At 39.6% G+C, this 27,396-nt stretch overlaps 1 protein-coding gene across 1 annotated transcript in view; it reads right to left on the minus strand.

Moving 5' to 3' along the window:
* LOC128657266 (rootletin-like) overlaps positions 1-27,396 on the minus strand; it is a 282,131-nt gene that overhangs the window by 50,060 nt on the left and 204,675 nt on the right. The window contains exons 27-29 of the mRNA XM_053711546.1: positions 25,515-25,866; positions 6,101-6,267; positions 1,677-1,797 (exon numbers count right to left, since the gene is read on the minus strand). Coding sequence (XP_053567521.1) covers positions 1,677-1,797; positions 6,101-6,267; positions 25,515-25,866 — 640 coding nt within the window. The remainder of the gene's footprint in view (positions 1-1,676; positions 1,798-6,100; positions 6,268-25,514; positions 25,867-27,396) is intronic.

Below are 27,396 nucleotides of genomic sequence, written 5' to 3' on the forward strand. Positions count from 1 at the left end.
AAAGCAAACAACTGCCAAGTGGAAATTAATGCCCAAATATTTATTCACTCAGTACCTCAGCAATGTAAACGATTCTACATTCCAGCAAAAACGTTTAACATGATAAATACTTATTAAAAGGATTAGAGACCTTTAACAGAGTAGTTCCGGTGAAATACCATCCCCAGAATACTGAAGTGTATACATACATGTCATTATAACGGTATGGCAGGATTTTCTCATCAATTCCATTCAGAAAATAAAAACTGCTACATACCTCAATGCAGATTCAACTGCCCGCTGTCCCCTGATCTGAAGCTTTTACCTCCCTCAGATGGCCGAGAACAGCAATATGATCTTAACGACTCCGGTTAAAATCATAGTAAAAAACTCTGGTAGATTCTTCTTCAAACTCTGCCAGAGAAGTAATAACACGCTCCGGTGCTATTGTAAAATAACAAACTTTTGATTGAAGTCATAAAAACTAAGTATAATCACCATAGTCCTCTCACACATCCTATCTAGTCGTTGGGTGCAAGAGAATGACTGGGACTGACGTAGAGGGGAGGAGCTATATGCAGCTCTGCTGGGTGAATCCTCTTGCATTTCCTGTTGGGGAGGAGTTATATCCCAGAAGTAATGATGACCCGTGGACTGATCACACATAACAGAAGAAAATATGTTTTTTAAACAGTCATAACAACTGCCACAGCTCCTACTTTTGAAGCCTTTTGAGCCCTTCAGAGATGTCCTATAGCATGCAGGGGACTGCTGAAGGAAGCTGAATGTGGAAAAAACTAGGCCCCAATAAGTTTTATCACCAAAGCATATATAAAAACGATTAAACATGCCAGCAAACGTTTTATATTGCACATTAATCAGAGTATATACCTCTGATAGCAAGCCTGATACTAGTCGCTATTAAATCACTGTATTTAGGCTTTAACTTACATTAATCCGGTATCAGCAGCATTTTCTAGCAAATTCCATCCCTAGAAAAACTTAACTTCACATACCTTATTGCAGGATACCCTGCACGCCATTCTCCCTCTGAAGTTACCTCACTCCTCAGACATATGTGAGAATAGCAGTGGATCTTAGTTACTTCTGCTAAGATCATAGAAAAACGCAGGCATATTCTTCTTCTAAATGCTGCCTGAGATAAAATAGTACACTCCGGTACCATTTAAAAACAATAAACTTTTGATTGAAGAAAAAACTAACTATATTTTACCACTTTCCTCTTACTACCTCCAGCTATGTTGAGAGCTTGCAAGAGAATGACTGGATATGGCAGTTAGGGGAGGAGCTATATAGCAGCTCTGCTGTGGGTGATCCTCTTGCAACTTCCTGTTGGGAAAGAGAATATCCCACAAGTAATGGATGATCCGTGGACTGGATACACCTAACAAGAGAAATTTAGATTTATATTCTTAATTTTCAATGACCCCATCAATAGGGATGTTTGTCACCTTACTGTGTCACATAAAAATCAGCATTCTAGAGTATAAAGCAGATAAACATTTTAAACTAATTTTAATGTTAATACTTTCAATGATATCTGTGTTTAATTTATGAAATACATTTGTCAGTTCTCAAAAGTTGTTTAAAACTGTAATTTTAGCTAAAGCAATAACTACTTAGCTGACGATGATTTTTCTCTAATAGTGACCTGTTAAAAGCTGCTAAATACATACGTTCCTGAAGATCAGCCAGCTGTCGGTGCAGTTTCTGCAGCTGAGCCTGTAACCTCTCACATGAACTGGAGGAATCATCCAGTTGTCTGCGCAGGGACAGGACCTGAAGTCCAGCCTCATCCTGAGAAAACCAAAGACAAACATGAGTGATCAAACCCCTGGGTTCCCCGACGATGGGAACATATTGCTAAACAAACATTAAAATGTCCTGTCATTATATACCACATACACAATGGGTTTTACCTTCATTAGTGATCGATAAGAACCTTCTTTCACTTGCAATATATTTATAACCTGCATGAGGATTTTCTAGGACAAAGTCAATTTGCACGCTAAGAGACGTAACAGTATACTGATAAACTGCTCAACTTTATTAGAATTGTATAATTAAATTAATAATCATTGCTAAATATCATCTAGATTACGAGTTTTGCGCTAAACAGGGTGCGAAAATAACGCCAAAAAAGTTGCGTTATTTTACACTCCATAGCGCTACCATTACGAGTTACTGAAAAGCCTCCTTGTGCTGTGCGTTATGGTGCGTTAAGCTCCATACCGCACAAAAGCTGAGGGCCGATTGGACGTGCTCGTGAACGCTTTCCCCCATAGATATCAATGAGGAGAAAGTGTTAGAAAAAAAACTAACACCTAAAGTACAGAATGGCAAATCTCCGTAACGCAACCCCATTAATGTCTATGGGGGAAAGAAAGTTACGTTTAAACCTAAGACCCTAACATAAACCCCTAGTCTAAACACCACTAATCCTCTGCTCCCCGACATCGCCGACACTAATAGAAGATATTAACCCCTAATCCGCCGCTCCCAACACTAAATAAAATGATTAATCCCTAATCCGCCACTCCCCGACATTTCCGCCACAAAATAAAGTGATTAACCCCTAATCCGCTGTTCCCCCGACATCGCTGCCACTAAATAAAGTGATTAACCCCTAATTCGCCGCTCCCCGACATCGCCACCACTAAATAAAGTAATTAACCCCTAAACCTCTGGCCTCCCACATCGCCACCACTAAATAAACTTATTTACCCCTAAACCTCCGGCCCCCCAAATTGCAAAACACTAAATTAAACTATTAACCCCTAAACCTAATACCCCCTAACTTTAAATTAAAATTACAATATAACTATATTTAAATATATAAAAACTTACCTGTGAAATAAAAATAACCCTAACATTAAACTATAAATTAACCTAACCTTACTATTCTAATAAAATAATAAAAAAAAATTAAAAATACTAAATTACAAATTAAAAAAAAACTAATCCTACAAAAAATAAAAAAAAAAATCTAACATTACAAAAAAAAATAAACATTAAAATAAAAAACACTGATTACAAAAAATAATAAACTAAATTATCAAAAATAAAAACAATTACACCTAATCTAAAAGCCCTATAAAAATAAAAAAGCCCCCCCAAAATAAAAACACCTCCTAGCCTACAATAAACTACCAATAGCCCTTAAAGGGGCATTTTGTAGGCTCTTTTACCTGTAAAAAAATATAAAGTCCCCAACAGTAAAACCCACCACCCAACCAACCCCCCAAAATTAAAAACCTAACTCTAAAAACAACCTACGCTACCCATAGCCCATAAAGGGGCATTTGTATGGGCATTGCCCTTAAAAGGGCATTCAGCTCTTTTAATGCCCTTAAAAGGGCATTAAGCCCTAATCTAAAAACAAACCCACCCAAAAAAATGAAAAAAAAAAACAAAAAAAAAACCTAACCCCATAAAATCTACTCATGGTTCCTGAAGTCCGGACATCCATCTTCATCCAGGCGGTGAGAAGTCTTCATCCTGGCGGCGACACCTTCATCCATCCCAGGGGCTTCTTCTCTCTTCATCCCAGCAGCGCGGAGCGGAGCTATCCTGGAAGCCGACGCCATCCTGCGCTGAGCGTCCTCTTCATACGGTCACCGCCATACATTGAAGCTTCAATGCAAGGTAGCCATTTCAAAATGGGGTACCTTGCATTCCTATTGGCTAATTTGATTGTTCAAGTTCAAATCAACCAATAGGATGAGAGCTTCTGAAATCCTATTTTCAAATCAGCCAATAAAATTTCAGTAGCTTTTTATTTATTTAAATATAGTTATATTGAAATTTTAATTTAAAGTTAGGGGGGTGGGGTGTTAGGTTTAGGGGATAATGGTTTAATTTAGTATTTTGCAATGTGGGGGGCCGGAGGTTTAAGGGTTAATAGGTTTATTTAGTGGAGGAGATGTGGGAGGCCGGAGGTTTAAGGGTTAATAGGTTTATTTAGTGGCTGCGATGTCGGGAGCAGCGTTTAAGGGGTTAATAACTTTATTATAGTGTCAGAGATGTCGGGGAGCGGCGGTTTAGGGGTTAATATATTTAAATAGTGTTGGCGATGTGGGTGGACGGCAGATTAGGGGTTAATACATTTATTTAATAGTTGCAATGTGGGTGGGCGGCAGATTAGGGGGTTAATAAATTTTAAATAGTTTGCAATGCGGGAGGGCGGTGGTTTAGGGGTTAATAGTTAGTTTATAGGTGTTAGTGTACTTTGTAACATTTTAGTTATGAGTTTTGTGAAACATTTTAGTTACACAAAAGCCATAGCTACTGCTCTCAGATTGCGGCATGGATGGTGTTGGTATAGGCTGTAACGCAAGCATTTTAGCCGGACCGCACAACCTGTAATACAGGCACTATGAAAATCCCACACTCAAACATAATTTTTTTTGAGTGTGGAATGGACGTTGCATTACAGGCTAAAATGCTTGCGGTATAGCTATACCACCGTGACTCGTAATATGCGTCCCCGGTCATTCCAGCGTCATGGACAATTTTTACACCGTTAAAAGCCTTAACGCAAAACTCGTAAACTAGGTGTATGTATTTAAATTCTGCAGAGATGCTAAACAAACAACTAACCCTGGGGCCCATCAGGAGTGGCAAACCTATGTAGCCAGCAATCACTGACCTCGTCCTGTACAGAGATTAAACACAAATGATTTGGCTGCTTTTCTTATTGTATTTATCTTGCGCATTTCGTTGGCTTTGCAGCGGATGACAATATTTAAAATCACACACTTGTTATAATATTATCTGAATCCTCACATGTAACATTTTGTATCTGTAAAATGTTCTCTTTTAAAAGTTCAGTAAAACAAAATATTATAGCCAAAACATTTATTTTGTGATTCAGACAGAGCAGACCATTTTAAAGTTTCCAATTTACTTCTATTATCAAATTTGCTTTGTTCCCATAATATTCTTTGTTGAAGAGATACCTAGGTAGGCATATGGAGCACCACATGACAGGAAATAGTGCTGGATAACATTCTTGCAAAACTGCCGCCATATAGTGCTCTCGAAATGGGCCGGCTCCTAAACATATGACCCTGCTTTTCAACAAAAGACACCAAGAGAACAAAGAAAAAATATAAATAAAATAAAAGTTGTTTAAAATTGCATGCTCTATGTGTATGTTTGGGTTTCATATCCCTTAACAGCTGTAGATCAGCCCTTTTTGAATTTGACACAATCATCCATTTCATATTGCTTTATTGGCAGCACTTTTTTCATTTTCAGTTCTGTGAAAAACAGTTCTTTACTTAACATGTTCCAGTCCTGTTTTTGCCCCACAAACTAAATTCTTGATACTTAGCAACACTTATAAAATTCCTCAGCTAACAGGACTTGATAAAACCTCAGACTAGACTTTACAACTTATTATAGAGCACCCCAAAAAGTTTTCAAATTAAACATTAATTTTGCGCATGGGAAAACGCACTGAAACTACCCCCGCCATAATTGATGACATTAGGAAGATACAAATGATACCTGCTTAATAAGCACTTTTACACAAATAAAAATGAACAAAATAAATAACATTCCCACTAAACCGCTAGAGCTCCCTTAAAAACATACACACTCATCACTATGAATTTGGATCACAATAGGTTAATTGTAGACATCACCTTAAATCATCACTACAAAACTATTAAATTGTATCAGTTAACATACAGGCCCTTAAACCTGTGATGTAATATCTAAATCACCCAAAAAACCATTTTGTTTGTCCTTAATCTGACCATTTGGTTTTTGGATTACAAAATTGGGAGATTAAAAACTCAGATAACATTCTTGTGTTATCAGGAGGTAACAATTTGAGATTCAGGGGTCTTAACGTCAGAAGAGATTCAGAAATCATGATCTGCTGAAAACAAGTCCAAGACTGTGATCAACCTCATAATTATCAATGAAAATTGTTCAACAAAAATGCTCTAACAAATAAGAAAATGTTAATAATACTCTTTCATGCCCCTCTAATACAGGTTGTATTTTACAGCCGTGCAAGTTACACGGAATATGAAATCTTCTATGGCTGTAGGTATGATATACATTCAGATAATATAATGTGCATTCTTACCCTTTCTCTCTGCATGTCCCTTAGTTCCTGAATCACATCTCTCAGTGCCACTTCCACTGCCTCAGGTTCCAGCTCAGTATATTGAGAATAGCTGGGGCCAGGAGACACGCCTCGAGAGGTTGGTGTTGCTCGACCTTCACGCAACGCAGAAAAAGATCCATCAAGACCTATAAACAGGAGTATTCATGGATATTTTTTTAAAGCACAGCAGCCATTAAGCTTTGTATGAACAAATATATAGGTCTTTTACAAATTAATTAGACGGGAACAAACAGAACTCAACCCTTATAAAAAAGCGCTGATCTAAGTAGAATTACTCTCTTGAGTAAATCTGCATATATGTGGCCGACAGATCACTGATTAATAATATATGCCTAAGGCTACACAGAACCCACAGCACAATATAACACCAGGGCTCAAAATTTAAACTAACCCACTAGCCATTGGAGAGTGTAAATTCAATGGTGACGAGGGAAAGTTAGTTTGTGAATGTTGAGTTTGACGTCTGGTGGCATGTTGTAAGTAGCAAAGCTGGCACATTGTATTTGCAGAATGTACATTCCTATTGCAGCACTGACAAACACATTTTAGGCTATGTGCTACAATTATTATCTATATATAGAATAGATATATACATTTATGAAAGTGCAAGAAAACGTTATTCCTCTAGGGCTGTAGGGACCCCATTAGTGCTTAGACTGCTACATCTGAGAGGGTAAACTGGGCAGAGAGAGAGAGAGATTCAAGATGAAAAGTGAAAGTGGAGAAGACGATAGAGTTTAGAGAGAATGGAGAGTATAAAGAGAAATTATGGCCTGAGAGAGAAGGGAGAGGGTATAAAGAGAGATTGAAGAGAGGAGGGAGTCGAAAAAGATAGTTAAGAGCGAGAAGGGAGAGATGATAATTATTAAAAAAAATATCCAGGTCTAATATGACCTTCCATGACTGTCAGAACTTTCTATGTTCAGCAACTTCCTTTTTCTATCCAGCTGTTGTCTTACCCAGAGCCTCTATGAACTTATTTTTGCTAATTTATTACTATATGTAGCATTATTTAATTTGTTATAGTATAAAATAAACACAATATTACAAAATTATTAACAATGGCTTAACATTTGCAAAGAGGCAGATAAGTAGTGTGTGTGGTGTGGGTGGGATTAGAAGTGGAGAGTAACATTTTGTCCTGGCTAGTAGCTTAGGACTTGAAAATTTGAGCCCTGATAACATGATATCCTTTGTTTAAATCAAATGCATATAACAGAAATTAAAATCATGTATTTTGAAAGGTTTTATAATAAATTCTAAGTTTATTTGTAATTTACTGGTACATAGGCTAGTTTAGTGGATGTTTAGCAGAGCATGATTTAAGTGTTCTGCTGATTAATAGGATGGAAATTGGGGAGTATACAAGGCTGTGGTTATTTCTAGTGCTCTAGATAGTAGCTTTAACATACAGTATCTTCTTATTTAAACGAGTCCTAAAATGTACCAATTTACCTATATCCCCATATTAAGGGAGAAGATGTATCATTTTATCAGTTAAATGGCCATTAAGTTCATAACATATAAAAGCAAATAACACTGCACTGCAAAATAAGGGCTAGATTACAAGTGGAGCGCTATTTAAAGCTTGAGTGTAAACTGCGCTAGAAGTAAGCTTTTTGCGTGCATCAGGGTTGTGCTCGTTTTATGAGTTGAAAGTAAACTGTTTTAACTTGTGCGATAACATAAAAAGCAGAACATAGAATATTGCACACACAATAACCTATACTCCCACAGGAGTCAATGGTGAAAAAAAAGTGGGGGGAAAAAACAACTCATAGTCGTGCGACAAACACGATGGCATATTCTCAAGTGCGCTAAACCGACATGAAAAACTAAATTTATGCTTACCTGATATATTTCTTTCTTTCCGGACATGGAGAGTCCACAATGTCATTACAATTACTAGTGGGAACCAATACCCAAGCTACAGGACACGGAATGAACAGGGAGGGAGAAAAAAGGCAGGAGGACCTAAACAGAAGGCACCACCGGTTGAAGAACCTTTCTCCCAAAAGAAGCCTCGGCCGAGGCAAAAGTATCAAATTTATAGAATTTGGAAAATGTATGCATAGAGGACCACGTTGCCGCCTTGCAAATCTGTTCCACAGAAGCTTCATTTTTGAAAGCCCAAGAAGAGGAGACAGTCCTAGTGGAATGAGCCGTAATTCTCTCAGGAGTCTCATAAGCCAAACAAATTAAACTTCTCAACCAGAGAGACATAGAAGTAGAAGTGGCCTTCTGGCCCTTACGCTTTCCAGAGAAAACAACAAACAGGGCAGAAGATTACCGAAAATCTTTAGTAGCTTGTAGGTAAAACTTTAGAGCGTGCACAACCTCCAAGTTATGCAAAAGACGTTCCTTTTGAGAAGAAGGATTAGGACAAAAAGAAGGAACAACAATTTCCTGATTAATGTTTCCATCCGATACCACCTTAGGGAGAAACCCCAATTTAGTATGAAGGACCGCCTTATCAGCATGAAAAATAAGGTAGGGGGAATCACACTGCAGAGCTGAAAGCTCAGACACTCTGCGAGCGGAAGAAATAGCAACAAGAAACAAAACTTTCCAGGATAACAGTTTTATATCAACAACATGCATTGGTTTAAACTGAGCCTGCTGCAAAACTTTAAGAACTAAACTAAGGCTCCAAGGTGGAGCAACAAGTTTAAACACAGGCCTGATTCTAACCAGGGCCTGTACAAAGGCTTGAACATCTGGTAGGTCTGCCAGACATTTATGCAAAAGGATAGATAACGCAGAAATCTGACCCTTTAGAGTACTGGCCGATAAACCCTTATCCAGGCCATCCTGAAGAAAAGACAAAATCCGGGGAATCGTCACCAAGTTCCAGGAGAATCCCTTAGATTCACACCAAAACAGATATTTACGCCATATCTTATGGTAAATCTTGCGAGTAACCGGTTTTCGAGCCTGAATCGTGGTTTCAATGACCGCCTCAGAAAAACCCTGTTTAGACAGAACTTGGCGTTCAATCTCCAAGCAGTTAGCTTCAGAGAATCTAGGTTTGGATGGAGGAAAGGACGCTGAAGTAGAAGGTCTTTCCTCTGAGGTAACCTCCAAGGAGGTAGAGATGACATCTTTACTAGATCCGCAAACCAGATCCTGCGAGGCCATGCAGGAGCTATTAGTATCACCGATGCTCTCTCCTGTCTGATACGAGCAATGACTCTTGGAAGGAGAGCAAACGGAGGAAACAGATAAGCCAGAGAAAACCTCCAAGGAACTTCTAGAGCATCTATCAGAACGGCCTGAGGATCTCTTGACCTTGAACCGTACTTTGGAACCTTGGCGTTTTGGCGGGACGCCATCAGATTCAACTCTGGAACCCCCCACTTGAGGGATATCTGAGAGAACACTTCCGGATGGAGAGCCCACTCCCTGGGATGAAAGGTCTGTCTGCTCAGAAAATATGCTTCCCAGTTGTCCATTCCTGGGATGTGGATGGCAGATAGAAGACAATCACTGTAGAATGCGAGTCACCTCCTTCATGGCTAAGGAACTCCGAATCCCTCCCTGGTGGTTGATGTAAGCTACTGAGGTAATGTTGTCCGATTGGAATCTTATAAACCGGACCAACGACAGTTGAGGCCAAGCTGATAGGGCATTGAAGATAGCTCTCAACTCCAAGATGTTTATGGGAAGAGAGGACTATTCCTGAGACCACAGGTCCTGAGCCTTTAGAGGGCCCCAAACAGCTCCCCAGCCTGACAGGCTGGCGTCCGTAGTCACAATTTCCCAGGAAGGTCTCAGAAAGCAAGTGCCCCGAGACAGATGTTCCTGTGACACCCACCACGAGAGAAAGACTCTTGTTAGAGGGTCAAGTTTTATCCTCTGAGATAAATCCGAATGACCTCCGTTCCATTGACGGAGAATACAAAGTTGCAGCGGTCCTAGATGGAACCAAGCAAAAGGAATGATGTCCATGGATGCCACCAGCAGATCAATCACCTCCATGCATTGAGCCACAGATGGACGAAAGGCAGACTGGAGAGAAAAGCAGGAACATCTTCATGAACAAGGAATCTATTATAGTCCCTAGGAAACTTCACCTTCCACCCATGGGAACGTAGAAAAGACAAAAGCATCTCTGTATGAGATTGGGCTAGTTGAAAAGATGACGCCTGAACCAAGATGTCGTCTAGATAAGGCGCCACAGCAATTCCCGGGGATCTGATCATAGCCAATAGTGCCCCCAGAACCTTTGTAAATATTCTGGGAGCCATGGCCAGACCAAATGGAAGTGCAACAAATTGGAAGTGCTTGTCCAGAAAGGCAAACCTCAGATACTGATGGTGTTCCCTGTGAATGAGAACATGAAGGTATGCCTCCTTTAGGTTTATGGTCATCATAAAATGACTTTCCTGTACCAAAGGAAGAATGGAACGAATAGTTTCCATCTTGAAGGACGGAACCCTGAGGAATTTGTTGAGACACTTGAGGTCTAGAATGGGCCAAAAAGTTCCCTCCTTTTTGGGAACCACAAATAGATTTGAATAGAATCCTAGACCCTGTTCTGTTAGAGGGACAGGAACAATAACTGCTAGAGAGTATTGGTCTTTTATACATTTTAAGAAGGCCTCCTTCTTTATTTGGTTTGATGACAGTCTTGACAGGAGAAATCTGCTCCTTGAAGGGCAAGACTTGAATCCCATTCTGTAACCCTGGGATACTATGTACACAGCCCGAGGGTCTGGGACATCACGTATCCAGGGTTGACGAAAAAGAGAAAGCCTGCCCCCCACCTGATTCACACTGGAATCGGGGGTGGAACCTTCATGTTGATTTAGAGTCAGCAGAAGGCTTCTTGTTTTGTTTTCCCTTGTTCTAGGGCTGGTTGGATTTCCAAGAGGATTTGGGTTGATCTGGTTTTGAAGAGGAAGAGGAGGACTTTTGTCCCTTAAAGTTACAAAAGGAACGAAAATTAGAAGTCTGACGACCTCTAGGTCTATTCTTCTTATCCTGAGGAAGGAAAGATCCATTTCCACCTGTAATCTCTGAAATTATCTCCGTCAGAGCTAGTACCGTGAAGCTAGACAACTTAGCTCCCTGACAAATTATCTGCATATTGGCATCACAGATAAAAGTATTGGCCAATTTGAGAGCTTTGATCCTATCTTGGATATCCTCTACTGTAGTATACTCTGTAATAAGATCAGACAATGCATTGCACCAATAAGATGCAGCTCCTGCAACCGTAGCAATACTCACTGCTGGTTGCCACTGTAACCCTTTATGGATGTACATCTTTTTTAAGTAAGCCTTCTTGTCCATTGGGTCCTTAAAAGAGCAACTATCCTCTATAGGAATACTTTGCACAACCTTAATTGACAGAGGCAAAGAGAAAGACTGGGGGTTATGGGTAAGGCAGGTACACTTAACAGATTTGCCGGGATGCTCTTTGCGTCCTCCTGCTGGCCAGGAGTTGAATATCCCACTAGTAATTGGAATGACGTTGTGGACTCTCCATGACATAGGAAAGAAATATGAGTATTTCACATTCAAATGTTCTTCAAATAGCTGAATATGTTCTATTTATTCATAAATACATATTTCTACATATATCTGTTTTTTTTTGTTTTATATATATATATATATATATATATATATATATATATATATATATATATATATATATATATATATATAGCAATATATAAGAAATATGAGTATTTCACATACCAATGTTCTTCAAATAGCTGAATATGTTCTATTTATTCATAAATACATATTTCTACATATATCTGTTTTTTTTGGTTTTATATATATATATATATATATATATATATATATATATATATATATATATATATATATATATATATATATATATATATATATATCAATATGTATTTACAAATACTAAGAACATATTCTGCACACTATAACACTTTATTAAATATGAATATTGCATAAATATGTTTTTTCCTGTTTTCATCTACTTAACTGCAAAGGGCTCCAATGCACTTCTATGTATGTCTATATATGTATACATTTGTATTTATGTGTTTATATATGTCTGTAAATACATATATATAAATACATAAATACATATGTACACATATATAGACATATATGTATATATATATATATATATATATATATATATATATTCGTACATATACATCTTTAGACATGTATATGTATGTATCTCAATGTTAAAGCCCTTTGCCTGCTTTTGTTCCCCTAATGCCTGAGACCTCATATCTTTGAGCCTTTATAACTTTTATGTGCAATATTTTTTCAAAATAATTGTTATTAGATGGTGTTATTATGAATGTAAATGTACTTTGTAATGTATTGTTTATGTGTTTTGTGGCACTTTTTTGTTTTGCGAAACAGTTAACCAAAGCTCTGAGGTCACGAAAACCCGATGTGCATTAACTTCTATTGTGCTCAGCGATCGCATTTACTTTCAACTTGTAATACGAGTGGGAAACCCGACCCATGACATAAGAGCCTCTGGGTGAGTAGCTAGTAGCCTTACACAGCTATTGTGGCATGTGTGTTATTATTAATGGCACACAGATGCCATTAATCTTGTGACAAGAACCATAACATAACATTAAAAGCCTTTTTTAGTTTACTGGAAATAAGGACAAGTGAATGTACCTATGTTTGAACCCTTCCTTGGTCTCTGGTAAAGAAACTATGCAGATATATGCATGATATGTGCATGTCACCTCAAGCTACTTATATGCAGAAAACTTGCATGATGTAAACATGAATTGTTTATCGGTAATCCTATATTAGTTATTTTCCTGACCCCTGTAAATAATATACAATGCCCACCAATGTGACTCATGCAGTGTGTATATATGTGTAGGCTTGTGACAGTTGTGCATAAACAATGTCACATATCTTGTTTACCCCAAAGTATACTGTATATTTTTGTTTCTTTAAACAGAAGCTCTCCAAGTGATAATGTTGCCCTTTTGTTTTTAATATGTAGGATATACTCAGATAACATTTAAAAGTAACACTGTGGTAATTTTTTACGGTTTAATCTAAAAAGAGTGCATTTCAAAAACATTTTTTTGTGTGTGTGTTTGAAAAATGTATTGTCCTGTCCTTAATATGCCAATGGGCTCAAATATGCCAAAGGGCTCCATTTAAGAAATGCTGATGGACAACTCCGAAACTGTCCGCCCGGCATAGCAGGCAGCAATACGCTGTCCGTATTTATCATTGCACAAGCGTCTGTTTGTCTAATGCTGCCCCCTGCTCGTGTGGGTTTTGCTGTCCAGTACACTGATTTTTTTTTTTTACTATGCATAATAAAGTATTTTATGGGAAACTCAATTTTGAGTTTTGCCCCTAAGGTGGTATGGTATCAGAATACAGTAATAATAGCAAAAGCCTCTGTATCTTGAATGGTTATGCCTGTTGTATTTTAAAAGATGCTTTGCCTCATCATTTTTATTGCAAACATAAAAATGACAATGCATTAATGGGCTGTTAAATAGAGCACTTTTTTTATTAAGTCTAAAAACTGTTTGTCACTATTTTGACAACATAGATAATATCCTTTAATTTATTTAATAATTTCCAAGCCCTTTCTCCTTTGACTCAGTATTGCTCATACTGTTTTTATGAGTTCCTTGATGACTTAGCCAATGAGAGGCTGCAGCAGCTGGCAATGATTTTTTTGCGCAATGTTTGCTTGGAGCCCATTGAGGGGGGCTACCTTGCGTGTGGTAAATAAATCTACATAGAGGGGGTCAATTACAAGGCCCACATTAATCCTACTGGTGCTTTTGATATTGTCTACATCCTGCTGGAAAAATAAGGAAATAAATTACATGACACTCTCACAAAGTCTCACAAACAGACTGTTACTGGGAGCTATTGCAAACTATAAAAGAACCCACCAAACTGATGTAAATTTGGGCCAGTTTTATTTTGTAACTGTTTTTTTTTCTTGTAGACTTTAAAGAGCCATTATAGTGAAAAAATTACATACTTTAGAGCATCCAGTGCCAGCATACCAAATACCTTTGCGACCCTATTTGTATGCTTGGTCTGAAAATTTCGGAAGTAATATACAACAAGATAGCTGCAATTTTTTTGCAAAGTGACTAAAATGTGTGCATACTTTATTCTGGATTGTAGTCAAACTTGAAAGTGTTGTAAGAGGTAATAACACACACACTCTCATGCAATACATACACACAGCACTCTCATACAATACATACACACAGCACTCTCATACAACACATACACACAACACACACACTCTCATACAACACATACACACAGCGCACACACTCTAATACAACACATACACACACAACACACACTCTCATACAACACATACACACAGAACTCTCATACAACACATACACACACTCTCATACAGCACATACACACAGAACTCTCATACAACACATACACAAAGCACTCTCATACAACACATACACACAGCACACACTCTCATACAACACATACACACAGCACTCTCATACAACACATACACACAGCACACACACTCTCATACAACACAAACACACAGCACTCTCATACAACACATACACACAGCACACACACTCTCATACAGCACATACACTCCCATACAACACATACACACAGCACTCTCATACAACACATATACACACCACACACACTCTCATATAACACATACACATAGCACTCTCATACAACACATACACACATCACACACACACTCATACAACACATACACACACACACTCTCATACAACACATACACACAGCACACACACTCTCATACAACACACACACACACTCAGACAACACATACACACAGCACACACACTCTCAAACAACACATACATATGCCACACACACTCTCATACAACACATACACACACTCTCATACAACACATACACACTCTCATACAACACATACACACACACTCTCATACAACACATACACACAGCACACACACTCTCATACACCACATACACGCACACTCTCATACAGCACATACACACACCACACACACTCTCATACAACACATACACACACCACACACTCTCATACAACACATTCACACACCACACACAATCTCGTACAACACATACACACGCACTCTCATACAACACACACCACACACACTCTCATACAACACATAAACACACCACACACACTCTCATACAACACATACACACACCACACACTCTCATACAACACATTCACACACCACACACACTCTCGTACAACACATAAACACGCACTCTCATACAACACACACCACACACACTCTCAAACAGCACACACCACACACACTCTCGTACAACACATACACACGCACTCTCATACAACACACACCACACACACTCTCATACAACACATAAACACACCACACACACTCTCATACAACACATACACACACCACACACTCTCATACAACACATTCACACACCACACACACTCTCGTACAACACATAAACACGCACTCTCATACAACACACACCACACACACTCTCATACAGCACATACCACACACACTCTCATACAACATATACCACACACACTCTCATACAACACATACCACACACACACTCATACAACACATACCACACACATTCCCATACAGCACATACCACACACACTCTCATACAACACATACACGCACACTCTCATACAACACATACCAGATACCACATACATTCTCATACAACACATACCACACACACTCTCATACAACACATACCACACACAATGTCATAAAACACCCCCACCCACCACATATAACACATACACACACCACACACACACTCATATAACACACACACACTCATATAATACACACAATACATACACTCTCCTACAATGCACACACAAATTGCGACCCAGTAAACATGGTGTTGCGAACTAGTAATGGGTCCGGACCCGTGGTTTGAAGAACCCTCTTTTAGAGCCTTTTAACTCTAGTGAACCTGCAATACTTATATATTTAACCCCCGGAAAGAGCAGCTGGGTTGTGCTGTCTGGATTAGCAGCAGTTTTTGTTTGGGACCATCAGTGCTCTGCAGCTCCCAATCAGTACTTTTAATGTGTTTAACCCCTGCAAAATGGGTTAATCACATACACCTAGATTACGAGTTGTGTGTTCGTGTTTTAACGCTGAAAAAATGGCAATTTCAGCATTAAAACAGCACTACAGCCATTACGAGTCTTGTCGGTATAACTGTACCACAAGCCTAATTTTAGCCTGTAACGCAAAGTCAGTACCGCACTCGTAAAAATTAAGTTTTTTCATGGGATTCCCATAGCGCTGCCATTACGAGTTTTGCGGTGAGGCTAAAAAACCTGCGTTACACCCTAAAACGACAAGATCCGTACCGCCATCTAAAAGCAGTAGTTATGAGTTTTATGCTACAAAACTGTTACATAAAACTCATAACTAAACTGCTACAAAGTACACTAACACCCATAAACTACCTATTAACCCCTAAACTGAGGCCCTCCCGCATCGCAAACACTATATTAAATTTATCAACCCCTAATCTGCCGCTCCCGACATCGCCGCCACTAAAAAAAATATTAACCCCTATTCCGCCGCTCCATGACATCGTCACCACTATAATAAACGTATTAACCCCTAAACCGTATAACAAACGAAATTATCAAAAATAAAAAATAATTACACCTAATCTAATAGCCCACCCAAAATAAAATAAAAAACCTACCCTACAATAAAGTACCAATAGCTCTTAAAAGGGCCTTTTGTAGGGCATTGTCCTAAGTTAAACAGCTGTTTTACCTGAAAAAAAAAAAAAAAATACAACCCCCCCCAACAGTAAAACCCACTACCCAACCAACCCCCCAAAATAAAAAAACCTAACTCTAAAAAAAACCTAAGCTACCCATTGCCCTGAAAAGGGCATTTGTATGGGCATTGCCCTTAAAAGTGCATTTAGCTCTTTTACAAGCCCAAACCCTAAACTAAAAAATAAAAACACCCAAAAAAAACTATTACTAACCCTTGAAGATCCACTTACAGTTTTTGAATTTCCGCTTGAACGCTCTTCATCCAGGCAGCGAAGTCCTCATCCAGGCGGCGAGAAGTCTTCATCCAGACAGCCTCCTCTATCTTCATTAAGGGCAGGAAACTTCTATCTTGATCCCAGTGGCGTGGAGTGGGTCCATCCTGAAGACTCATCATCCAATAGAATGAGAGCTGCTTAAATCCTATTGGCTGAGTTGAGCAGCCAATAGGATTTTAGCAGCTCTAATTCCTATTGGCTGATTCAAAATTTTCAGCCAATAGGAATGCAAGGGACACCATCTTGAATCGTGTACCTTGCATTGAAGATTCAGTGTACGGCGGCGACCGTATGAACAGGATGCTCTGCGCCGGATGTCTTCAGGATGGACCCGCTCCGCGCTGCCGGGATCAAAATAGAAGATGCCGCCTAGATGTAGATAGAAGAGGCCATCTGGATGAAGACTTCTCGCTGCCTGTATGAGGACTTCGCCGCCTGGATAAAGATCGTTCAAGCGGGACTTCAAAAACTGTGAGTGGATCTTCGGGGGTTCATAAAAGGTTTTTTTAAGGTTTTTTTTTGGGTGTTTTTTATTTTTATTTAGGGTTTAGGCTTGTAAAAAGAGCTAAATGCCTATACAAATGCCCTTTTCAGGGCAATGGTTAGCTTAGTTTTTTTTAGATATTTGTAATATATTTCTTTTTTTCGTTTTGGGGTGGGTTTTTACTTTTAGATTAGGGCTTGGGCATTTCACAAAAGAGCTGAATGCCCTTTTAAGGGCAGGAAAAAGAGCTAAATGCCCTTTCAAGGGCAATGCTCATACAAATGCCCTTTTCAGGGCAATGGTTAGCTTAGGTTTTACTTTATTTTTATTTTGTGGGTTTGGGGGGGGGGGGTGTTTGTATACTGTTAGGGGGTGTTGGTTTTGTTTTGTAGCAAAAGAGCTGTTAACTTTAGGGCAATGCCATACAAAAGGCCATTTTAAGGGCCCACAAAAAGGCCCTTTTAAGGGCCCTTGGTAGTTTATTTTAGATTAGGCTTTTTCCATCTAATGGAGAGGAGAGTCCACGGCTTCATTCATTACTGTTGGGGCATTAAGAACCTGGCCACCAGGAGGAGGCAAAGACACCGCAGCCAAAGCCTTAAATACCTCCCACACTTCCCTCATCCCCCAGTCATTCTTTGCCTTTCGTCACAGGAGGACGGCAGAGAAGTGCCGAAGATCGGAGTAGTCTCTTATGGAGGGTAGTATTTTTCGGAATGGGACTGGAGTTTTAAGTAGTCCTGTCAGCCTCTCAGTGAGAGCCTGGGTGAAAGTTAGAGTCCGGAGATGCGGGGTGAGTCTTTCTGCAAAACTATCCCGACTCATATTAACAGCTCCACAAGCAATCAGCGTTGACGAGTTTCGCTGCCTGCTTTTTACACTCAAGTCCATGTCAGGAGCGAGGCTACTAACCTGTCACACTTGAAGGGCCGTGTTCCTGTTCCACGGCGTAGATTCTGGTAAGACTCTTTCATTTTTGATTACATAATGATAACACGGAAGACAGGGTCACAGTGTGACACCTTTTATCTTTAAAGAATCAAGGGTTAATATTCCTGGAAAGGGGATTATTGAATAGGGGGGTTTATACATGATATTGTTTATTGTGTCATTGCTGCGTTATGTGTGAGATGAGGCTCTGGCAATGTGTGGAACTTCAGGTGACTTACGGGAGTATGATGCGGCCCTTTTTTGGCGCGTTTTCTCCTTAGGCAGGGGCGGTTCCTGTCAGGCATTTCATGTGACTGGGTGTGGCTATCTATCTTCCTCTGTTGATCAGCGGCGCAGGAGACGAAACAGTTTCTGTAGTCCGGGTCATAGGAGGTGGTGAGTGCCCTGGCCATTGGAGGTTATAAAGGTGCCTATTTATTAAGTTAATCTAGTCCTTAACAGCACAAGCTATGGAGGACTCTGATGGGTTAGAGGGCTCACCCTCTTTAACTAAGTCTTATTCCTGTGTTTATTGTGAAGAGGTTCTGGTACATCAGCCTGCTCAACTATGTTCCACATGCCTTAAAAAAGTTATGACATCTGAAGAGCAAACTGATGTCTAGTACTACTGAGCTGTCCACCTCTGAGGGGTCCCCGTCCCGTGAGCTGCGTTCCCTGCATCCATCTCCTATTGCACATGCAGTGCCCCAGGGTCCAACCATTACTCCTACTGGAGAGATTGGTTGGCCATCAGATTTTGCGGATCAATTGCAAACGGCGGTATTGAAAGTGATCCATGCCTTACCACGTTCTGCTAAGCGCAAGTGTAGGGCGTATCATGGCGGTCAGGCCCAGGGGTTGTCTACGCCTGTGGAAATTTCTGAGGCGTTATATGATGACGAGGCCCACTCCGACTCTTCGGAGGAGGCCCTTCTGGGTCGGAGTCCGTGTCATCTAAACCTCCGGTTGCGTAGGAGCCTGACTTTAGGTTTAGGATGGAAAATTTTCGCTTTTTGCTGAGACAAGTGCTTGCTACTCTGGAAGTTCCGGAACTGAAACTTCCAGAAGAACCTGCGCCTCAGGCCTTCCCGGTTCCTGTTAAGATGGCAAATATTATTATCTAGACGACATCCTAGTCCAGGCCCGTCGCTCAGTCTCGCAGAGGATCATTCGAGGGCTCTTCTTCTTTTGCTCCAATCTCACGTTTGGAAGATCAACTCAGGTAAGAGTTCCCTGGTTCCCAGCAACAGGGAGGAGTTCCTGGGTACGATAATAGACTCTTTGTCCATGAAAATATTTCTCACAGACCATCGATGCAAAACGTCTTGCCCTTCAGTCCTCCTCATGTATGGAGGTGATCAGACTCATGGTTTCCAGCATAGACGTCATTCCATTCGCCAGGTTCCATCTCAGACCTCTTCAATTGTTCATGTTGAGACAGATATCCATGGATGCTGGGACTCGGATCTCCCTCTCTTGGTGGATCCGTCTGGAGCAGCTGTCCATGAGGACATCCTTCTTGAGACCGTCCTGGGAGATTGTTGCCATGGACGCAAGTCTGGCAGGATGGGGAGCTGTTTGGGGTGCCAGGGTGGCACAAGGAAAATGGTCCTAGGAGGAGTCTCTCCTTCCGATAAATATTCGGAAACTCTGAGCAATCTACAATGCTCTAAAGACATAGCCTCTTCTGGGGTCGTTCAGCTTCATCAGATTCCAGACCGACAACATTACCTCGGTGGCTTACATCAACCACCAGAGGGGTACGAGGAGCTCCCTAGCTATGAGGGAGGTGTCTTGGATCTTGGAGTGGACGGAGTCCCACAGCTGCTCGCTCTCAGCGATTCACATTCCAGGTGTGGACAACTGGGAAGCAGACTTTCTCAGCAGGCAATTTTTCCATCCGGTGGAATGGTCTCTTCACCCCGGAGATTTGTCTCAGGTGGGGAACGCTGGAGATTGACCTCATGGCGTCCAGACTCAATTGCAAGGTACTCCTATACGGGTCGAGGTCCAGGAATCCCCAGGCAGAGCTAATAGATGCCTTAGCGGTGCCTTGGGGGTTCAGCCTAGCTTGGACATGATTTGCGGATCTGGTGGGGATGTCATCCTCTCCGCCATGGAGGTTACCCTGTCACAGGGATCTCCTGGAACAGGGACCCTTTCAACATCAAAATCTCGATTCTTTGAGGCTGACTGCGTGAGATTGAATGCCTAGTCTTGGCCAAGAGAGGCTTTTCGGAAAGTGTGATTGATACTCTCATTCAGGCAAGGAAGCCAGTCACTCGTCGCATCTACCATAAGGTGTGGAGGACTTATTTGTCCTAGTGTGAGAAGCATGGATATCCTTGGCATAAGATGAAGGTATCCAGGATTCTATCCTTTTTCCAAGACGGTTTGGAGAAGGGTCTTGCCGCTAGTTCCTTAAAGGGACAGATTTTGGCATTGTAAGTCTTGTTGCATAGGAGACTCGCTGAGCTCCCTGACATCCTATCCTTTGTTCAGGCTCTGTCTAGAATCAGGCCTGTCTTTAGACAGTCTGCTCCCCCATGGAGTTTAAACTTGGTCCTTAAGGTTTTGCAGAGGGTTCCGTTTGAGCCTATGCATTCCATTGACATTAAGATTCTGTCTCTTCCTGTTGGCCATTGCGTCGGCACGCAGAGTATCTGAACTGGCTGCCTTGCAATGTGAGCCGCCTTATCTGTTTTTTCATGCGGACAAGGCTGTGCTTCGCACTGGTTTTGGGTTCCTCCCCAAGGTAGTGTCTAACTGGAACATCAATCAGGAGATTGTGGTTCCTTCTTTGTGTCCTAACCCTTCTTCTTCTAAGGAGAGGTTACTTCATAATCTGGATGTGGTTCGGGCCCTGAAGTTCTAACTTCAGGCTACAAAGGATTTCAGGCAGTCTACATCTGTTTTTGTGGTGTATTCTGGGAAGTGCAAGGGGCCTCTTCTACTTCTTTGTCCTTTTAGTTGAGGAGCTTGATTCGCTTGGCCTATGAGTCAGTGGAACATAAGCCTCCTCAGAGGATTACAACTCATTCAACTAGAGCTGTGGCTTCTTCTTGGGCCTTCAAGAATGAGGCCTCTATGGAGCAAATTTGTAAGGCGGCTACCTGGTCCTCCTTACACACTTTTATAAAGTTTTACAAATTTGACGTCTTTGCTTCTGCGGAAGCTGTTTTTGGGAGAAAGGTTTTGCAGGCTGTGGTGCCCTCAGATTAGGGTCCGCCTTTTCCCTCCCGGTTTCATTCAGTGTCCTCTAGAGCTTGGGTATATGTTCCCAACAGTAATGAATGAAGCCGTGGACTCTCCTCCCCTTTAGATGGAAAACATAAATTATGCTTACCTGATAATTTCATTTCCATCGAGGGGAAGAGAGTCCACGGCTCCTGCCCGTATCTCCGATGGGCGGACCTAAATTTTATTTATCTTCTCGCACCATTTATACCCTGATATTTCTCCTACTGTTCCTTGTTCCCTCGGCAGAATGACTGGGGGATGAGGGAAGTGGGGGAGGTATTTAAGCCTTTGACTTGGGGGTCTTTGCATCTTCCTGGTGGCCAGGTTCTTAATTCCCCAACAGTAATGAATGAAACCGTGGACTCTCCTCCCTTCGATGGAAATGAAATTATTAGGTAAGCATAATTTATGGGTTTTTTTATTTTGGGGTGGGTTTTTTATTTTTTTAAAAGGAATTTTTTTTTGTGTGGATAATTTCGTTTGTTATTTTTGTAATGTTAGGTTTTAGTGTTAGGCAGCGTAGGTTTTATTTCACAGGTAACTAGTCTACCTAGTTAAAATAAACACAAACTTACCAGTGAAATAAAAATAAAACCTAAGCTAGCTACAATATATTTATTAGTTATATTGTAGCTAGCTTAGGTTTTATTTCACAGGTAAGTAAGTATTTAGTTTAAAACAGGTATTATTTAGTTAATAATTGTAACTTTAATTTAGCTAAATTTTTATTATGTTAAAGTTAGGGGGTGTTAGGGTTACGTTAGGGTTACGGTTAGTTTTAGGATTAGGGTTACGTTAGGGTTAGGTTTAGGAGTTAATATAGTTTAATTTCGGTTGTTGCGATGTGGGGGGCTGGCGGTTTAGGGGTTAATAGATTTATTTAGAGGTTGTGATGTGGGAGGTCAGAGGTTTAGGGGATGTCAGGGAGCGGCGGAATAGGGGTTAATAGATTTATTATAGTGTGGGTGATGTTGGGGTGCGAGGGAATAGGGGTTAATAACTTTAGTATAGTGGTGGCGACATCGGGAGCGGCAGATTAGGGGTTAATAACATTATGTAGGTGTTGGCGATGTCGGTAAGGGGCAGATTAGGGATGTTTAGACGTGGGGTTTATGTTAGGGTGTTAGGTTTAAGCGTTACTTTTCTTTTCCCCATAGACATCAATGGGGCTGCGTTACGGGGCTTTTTATTCCGCAATCGCAGGTGTTAGTTTTTTTTAGCCCGCTCTCCCCATTGATGTCTATGGGGAAAGCATGCACAAGCACGTCAAAAACAGCGCTTGTTTTTGGTGCGGTATGGAGCTTAAAAGCACCATATCGCCCACACAAGCTGGGTTTTTAAAAACTTGTAATAACAGCGCTATAGGGGAATAAATAACGCAACTTTGGTTGCGTTCGTTAATTTCCCTATAGCTCAAATAACTCGTAATCTAGCTGATAGTGCTGCAGTAACTAGCCTTAAAATGACACACTCTAATGAATTATAGAATTTATTTGTTTCACTATGATAGCACTTTAATATGGAGCAAAAGAATACATGAAAATTAGGAGGGAATCTTTATGTATGAAAATAAAGCTGAATTAATATATTTAATCATATCTGGAAACATTTAAACTGTGTATATATTTATATATTACCCTATCTCAGTTATATTATTCATTAATAAATAAGTTAAAATATTATAACATATATATATGTGCGATTACATCACAACACCATTAGTTTCTAATAACTGCTTCCTCTAAGCATTGGACTTGTACAACACCCCACTCTGTTTGCAGTTACTGTAAGCCATTAATGTGAGCCATGAAATCACAATAAAATTAACTCCTAGCTGTCTGGGTTAGGCTGTTGCTGCCTGCAGCATTCAGACTCTCTTTGTGTACATGTTATAGGACAGCAAAAGAAGCTAGAGTTCTCAAATGCAACCTTAAATAAGATGTGAAATGTATTTTTTAATTTCTTTAAAACTAAATTTTGAATTTGGTCTTTAAAAGGACATTAAAAGCACTTTTTTGTGTAACATTGTGGTTTGTCCCACACTCTATAGAGAGGTAAAAAATCTAGATCTGTAACCTAGGATGTCAAAATGCTGTAAATTGCCTAATATAGCTATTGGATTTGCAGCATTTGCATTTACAGGGTTTGCTTTCTGGCCACCTAAGGATTGTGCGAAAAGCACAATATTTACACAAAACCAAAGTAAAAAATAAACGTCCATAATTCAGATACAACATGCCATTTTATCTTTCATGAATCAGACTGTACAATTTAAAAACAACTTTCTATATCAGTTAGCAAATTTACCTCTAGTGCTCAGGCTGAAAATGCGGTTTGCTGATACAAATACCGCTATATCCAGCGAGACTACTTTAACATACCAAAACAAACATACCAATATTTAACAGTTACATGCAAATATGTTTCTAAAGTGATATGTTTGTATTTGATTTTTTTTGGCGTTTCTAGCGGTTCTCGTTTGATGTACGAAATATCATGTACTGGCCCGTTCAACTATAGATTTCAATGTCAGCTACAGCCGCTGGAGATTGGCTAGAAAAGATAAGTGAACTAACTGAGCCCCAATAAATTTCAAAAATAATCTCGCCTGAACACTCAGCAGCACAACGAGCATCTATGAATATAGACAGAAACTTAACAAACATATCTGAACACCATATTGTTTTTTAAAGGGACAGTCTACACCAGAATTGTTATTGTTTTAAAAGATATATAATCCCTTTTTTACCCATTCCCCAGTTTTGCATAACCAACACAGTTATAATAATACACTTTTAACCTCTGTGATTATCTTGTATCTAAGCCTCTGCAGACTGCCCCTCTATTTCAGTTCTTTTGACAGACTTGCAGTTTAGCCAATCAGTGATAGCTCCCAGGTAACTTCACGTGCATGAGCACAGTGTTATTTATATTAAATTCATGAACTAACACCCTCTAGTGGTGAAAAACCTGTTAAAATGCATTCTTAAGAGGCGGCTTTCAAGGTCTAAGAAATTAGCATATGAACCTCCTAGGTTAAGCTTTCAACTAAGAATACCAAGAGAACAAAGCAAAATTGGTGATAAAAGTAAATTGGAAAATTGTTTAAAATTACATGCTCTATCTGAATCATGAAAGTTTATTTTGGACTAGACTGTCCCTTTAATATTCTATTAAAATATTTTATTTAAATTGTTTTCCAAAAAAAGTCTTACAAAATAGTCAAATTTAATATGGCACACTCAATTGTATCTTTAGGCCTTGAATATTTAAAGGGACATTAAAAGTAATGTTTTCTTTTGTTGCGTTTATTTAAAAATGTTTTTCTTTTTTCCATGTACTGAGAGAGAACATTTGTTTTTATGCTTGTGAGAAGAAGCCATGGGAGTTCTATTTATCAGCCAATAAGCAATCAGTCCTTAAGGCCCAGTTTTCACACAGACATGCACTTCCTGACAAAATCATAAAACCGTTTTAATGTAACCTTTTTTACATGCAAAAAAAAGAAGATATTTTAATGTTTAAATGCTGCTCTTAAGTGTGTATGATAGACTCTTTTAAATGTTACTGTCCCTTTAAATGCATTACATAATATTTCTTTCTATACATCAATATAATTGGGTTCTGATGTTTTTAGTTATTTTGTTCTGTCTCTATAGTGCTCACCTTTACTGGGGGACACAGCTCTGTGTGGGGAAGGGCTGCGACCCCTGATTCCAATGGTGCGTCTGAAAACTGAGCTCAGATTACTAAGCTGGGTCTCTGCTTCTCTGCGTGCTGCCTGGGATTTATTTAGCTCTGCTTCAAGTGCCCGGAGACGTGCATCACATGCACCTACTTGCAGTCGCAGCTCCCCTGCCTCACTCGTGCTTCTCTGTAGCTGCTCCTGCACTGTCTTGCATGTCTCCTGCAATCGCTGCTCCCCAGAGTGGCTCTCACTGAGTCGCTGCTCAAAATCTTTTTCACGCTGACGAGAAGAAGACTCTAATGTTGAGAGGCGCTGCTGCAGGGATAAGATCTGCAATAAAATAAAACCTAAGTGACTTCAAATGTGTATAAACTGAATGAGCCACAATGTTCTAAATCAGAATCAAGTTCAAATAAATATGGCCAAAGTAAGAAAGAACCCAGCTTTGCAATTCATTGGATATGTTTTAACAGGGGTGTCCAACCTATTCAAATGGGGGCCACACTGAAATGTTATTTCATTCCCAGGTAAAGTGCAGATGTTATTGTTTGAAAGGCTATATATACTTCTGCACAAGTTTTCAGATAAGCAATTATTTAAGAAAGTAGCTGGCACAAATCTACGTAAACAAAGAGATACAGAAACAAGCGGATACATAAATAAGCTATCTACTTGCAGAGTGTCACTCAGGGGTTTGCAATGCAATGCCGTCCTCTGGCCGCAAAGGGGAAAATCACTGTACTGAACTTGTATTATGAAAAATAACAAGAATGGAAGTATCTTTTTTTCCCAATCTGGCTTAGAAGATGTTTTGAGGGAATCTTACATCATACAATACATTGATAAAGGGATTGTTACACTATCTTAAAATGAATGGCAATTTGTCCATGTAATTGACCAACTCTGGCCTAGATTACAAGTGGAGCGATACATTTTTAGTGGTGTTGAGCACTAACATCGCTCTTGGTAAATCAATAGCGCCCCCATGTTTGCGCTGGTATTACAAGTTGAAAGTAAAAATGTAGCGTGCAAGCTCAAGACTCGCCACGCTAACATTTGGAGGTTGGATATTGTGACCCTGCTAACGCTCTTTCCCCATAGACTTCTATGGGGCATGCTAAAAAAGCCTTATCTTTTTTCTCCTTAAGCGCTTACCTAACGGTGCTCTAGGCCAACTATGAAAAATATATATCTATAGCTATATACTGTATCTATATGAATATATATACCTATATATATATATATATATATATATATATATATATATATACAGGAACAGACGTTTGCACTCACAGGTCTTTTTTCAAACTTAGGGTTATAATACCCCGAAAACGTTCCACATTAAAAGTTTGAAAAAAGACCTGTGAGTGCAAACGTCTGTTCCTGTATTTTGTCATATCTTTGCACCCAGGCTGTCGGCATTTGGTGGGTTAAGCTGGAAGATGTATATTATATATATATATATATATATATATATATATATATATATATATATATATATATATATACACACACAAATATATATTTAAAAATAAAAAGAATATTTACTTTACATATTTACACATATAAACACACACAAATATTTAGAGATACATATAATTTGGAGCCCTTCCCAGTCAAACACTATACTGTATCTGTTTGTAACCCTTTCAAAACATTTTTTTCAATGTTATTAAAATGTATGTGTGTATATATATATATATATATATATATATATATGTGTATAACTTTATTTAATATGGTTTACATGTGTTTTGTGAAACTTTTATTTTAACCCTAACACATTACTTCAGTTCTCAGGTCGAGCTAATTCTTCTAGTGCTATTTTGGCTTGCACTCGAGTGCAAGCCATAACTTTCA

The sequence above is a fragment of the Bombina bombina genome, chromosome 4 (assembly GCF_027579735.1).
Source record: "Bombina bombina isolate aBomBom1 chromosome 4, aBomBom1.pri, whole genome shotgun sequence".
Classification (NCBI taxonomy): domain Eukaryota; kingdom Metazoa; phylum Chordata; class Amphibia; order Anura; family Bombinatoridae; genus Bombina; species Bombina bombina.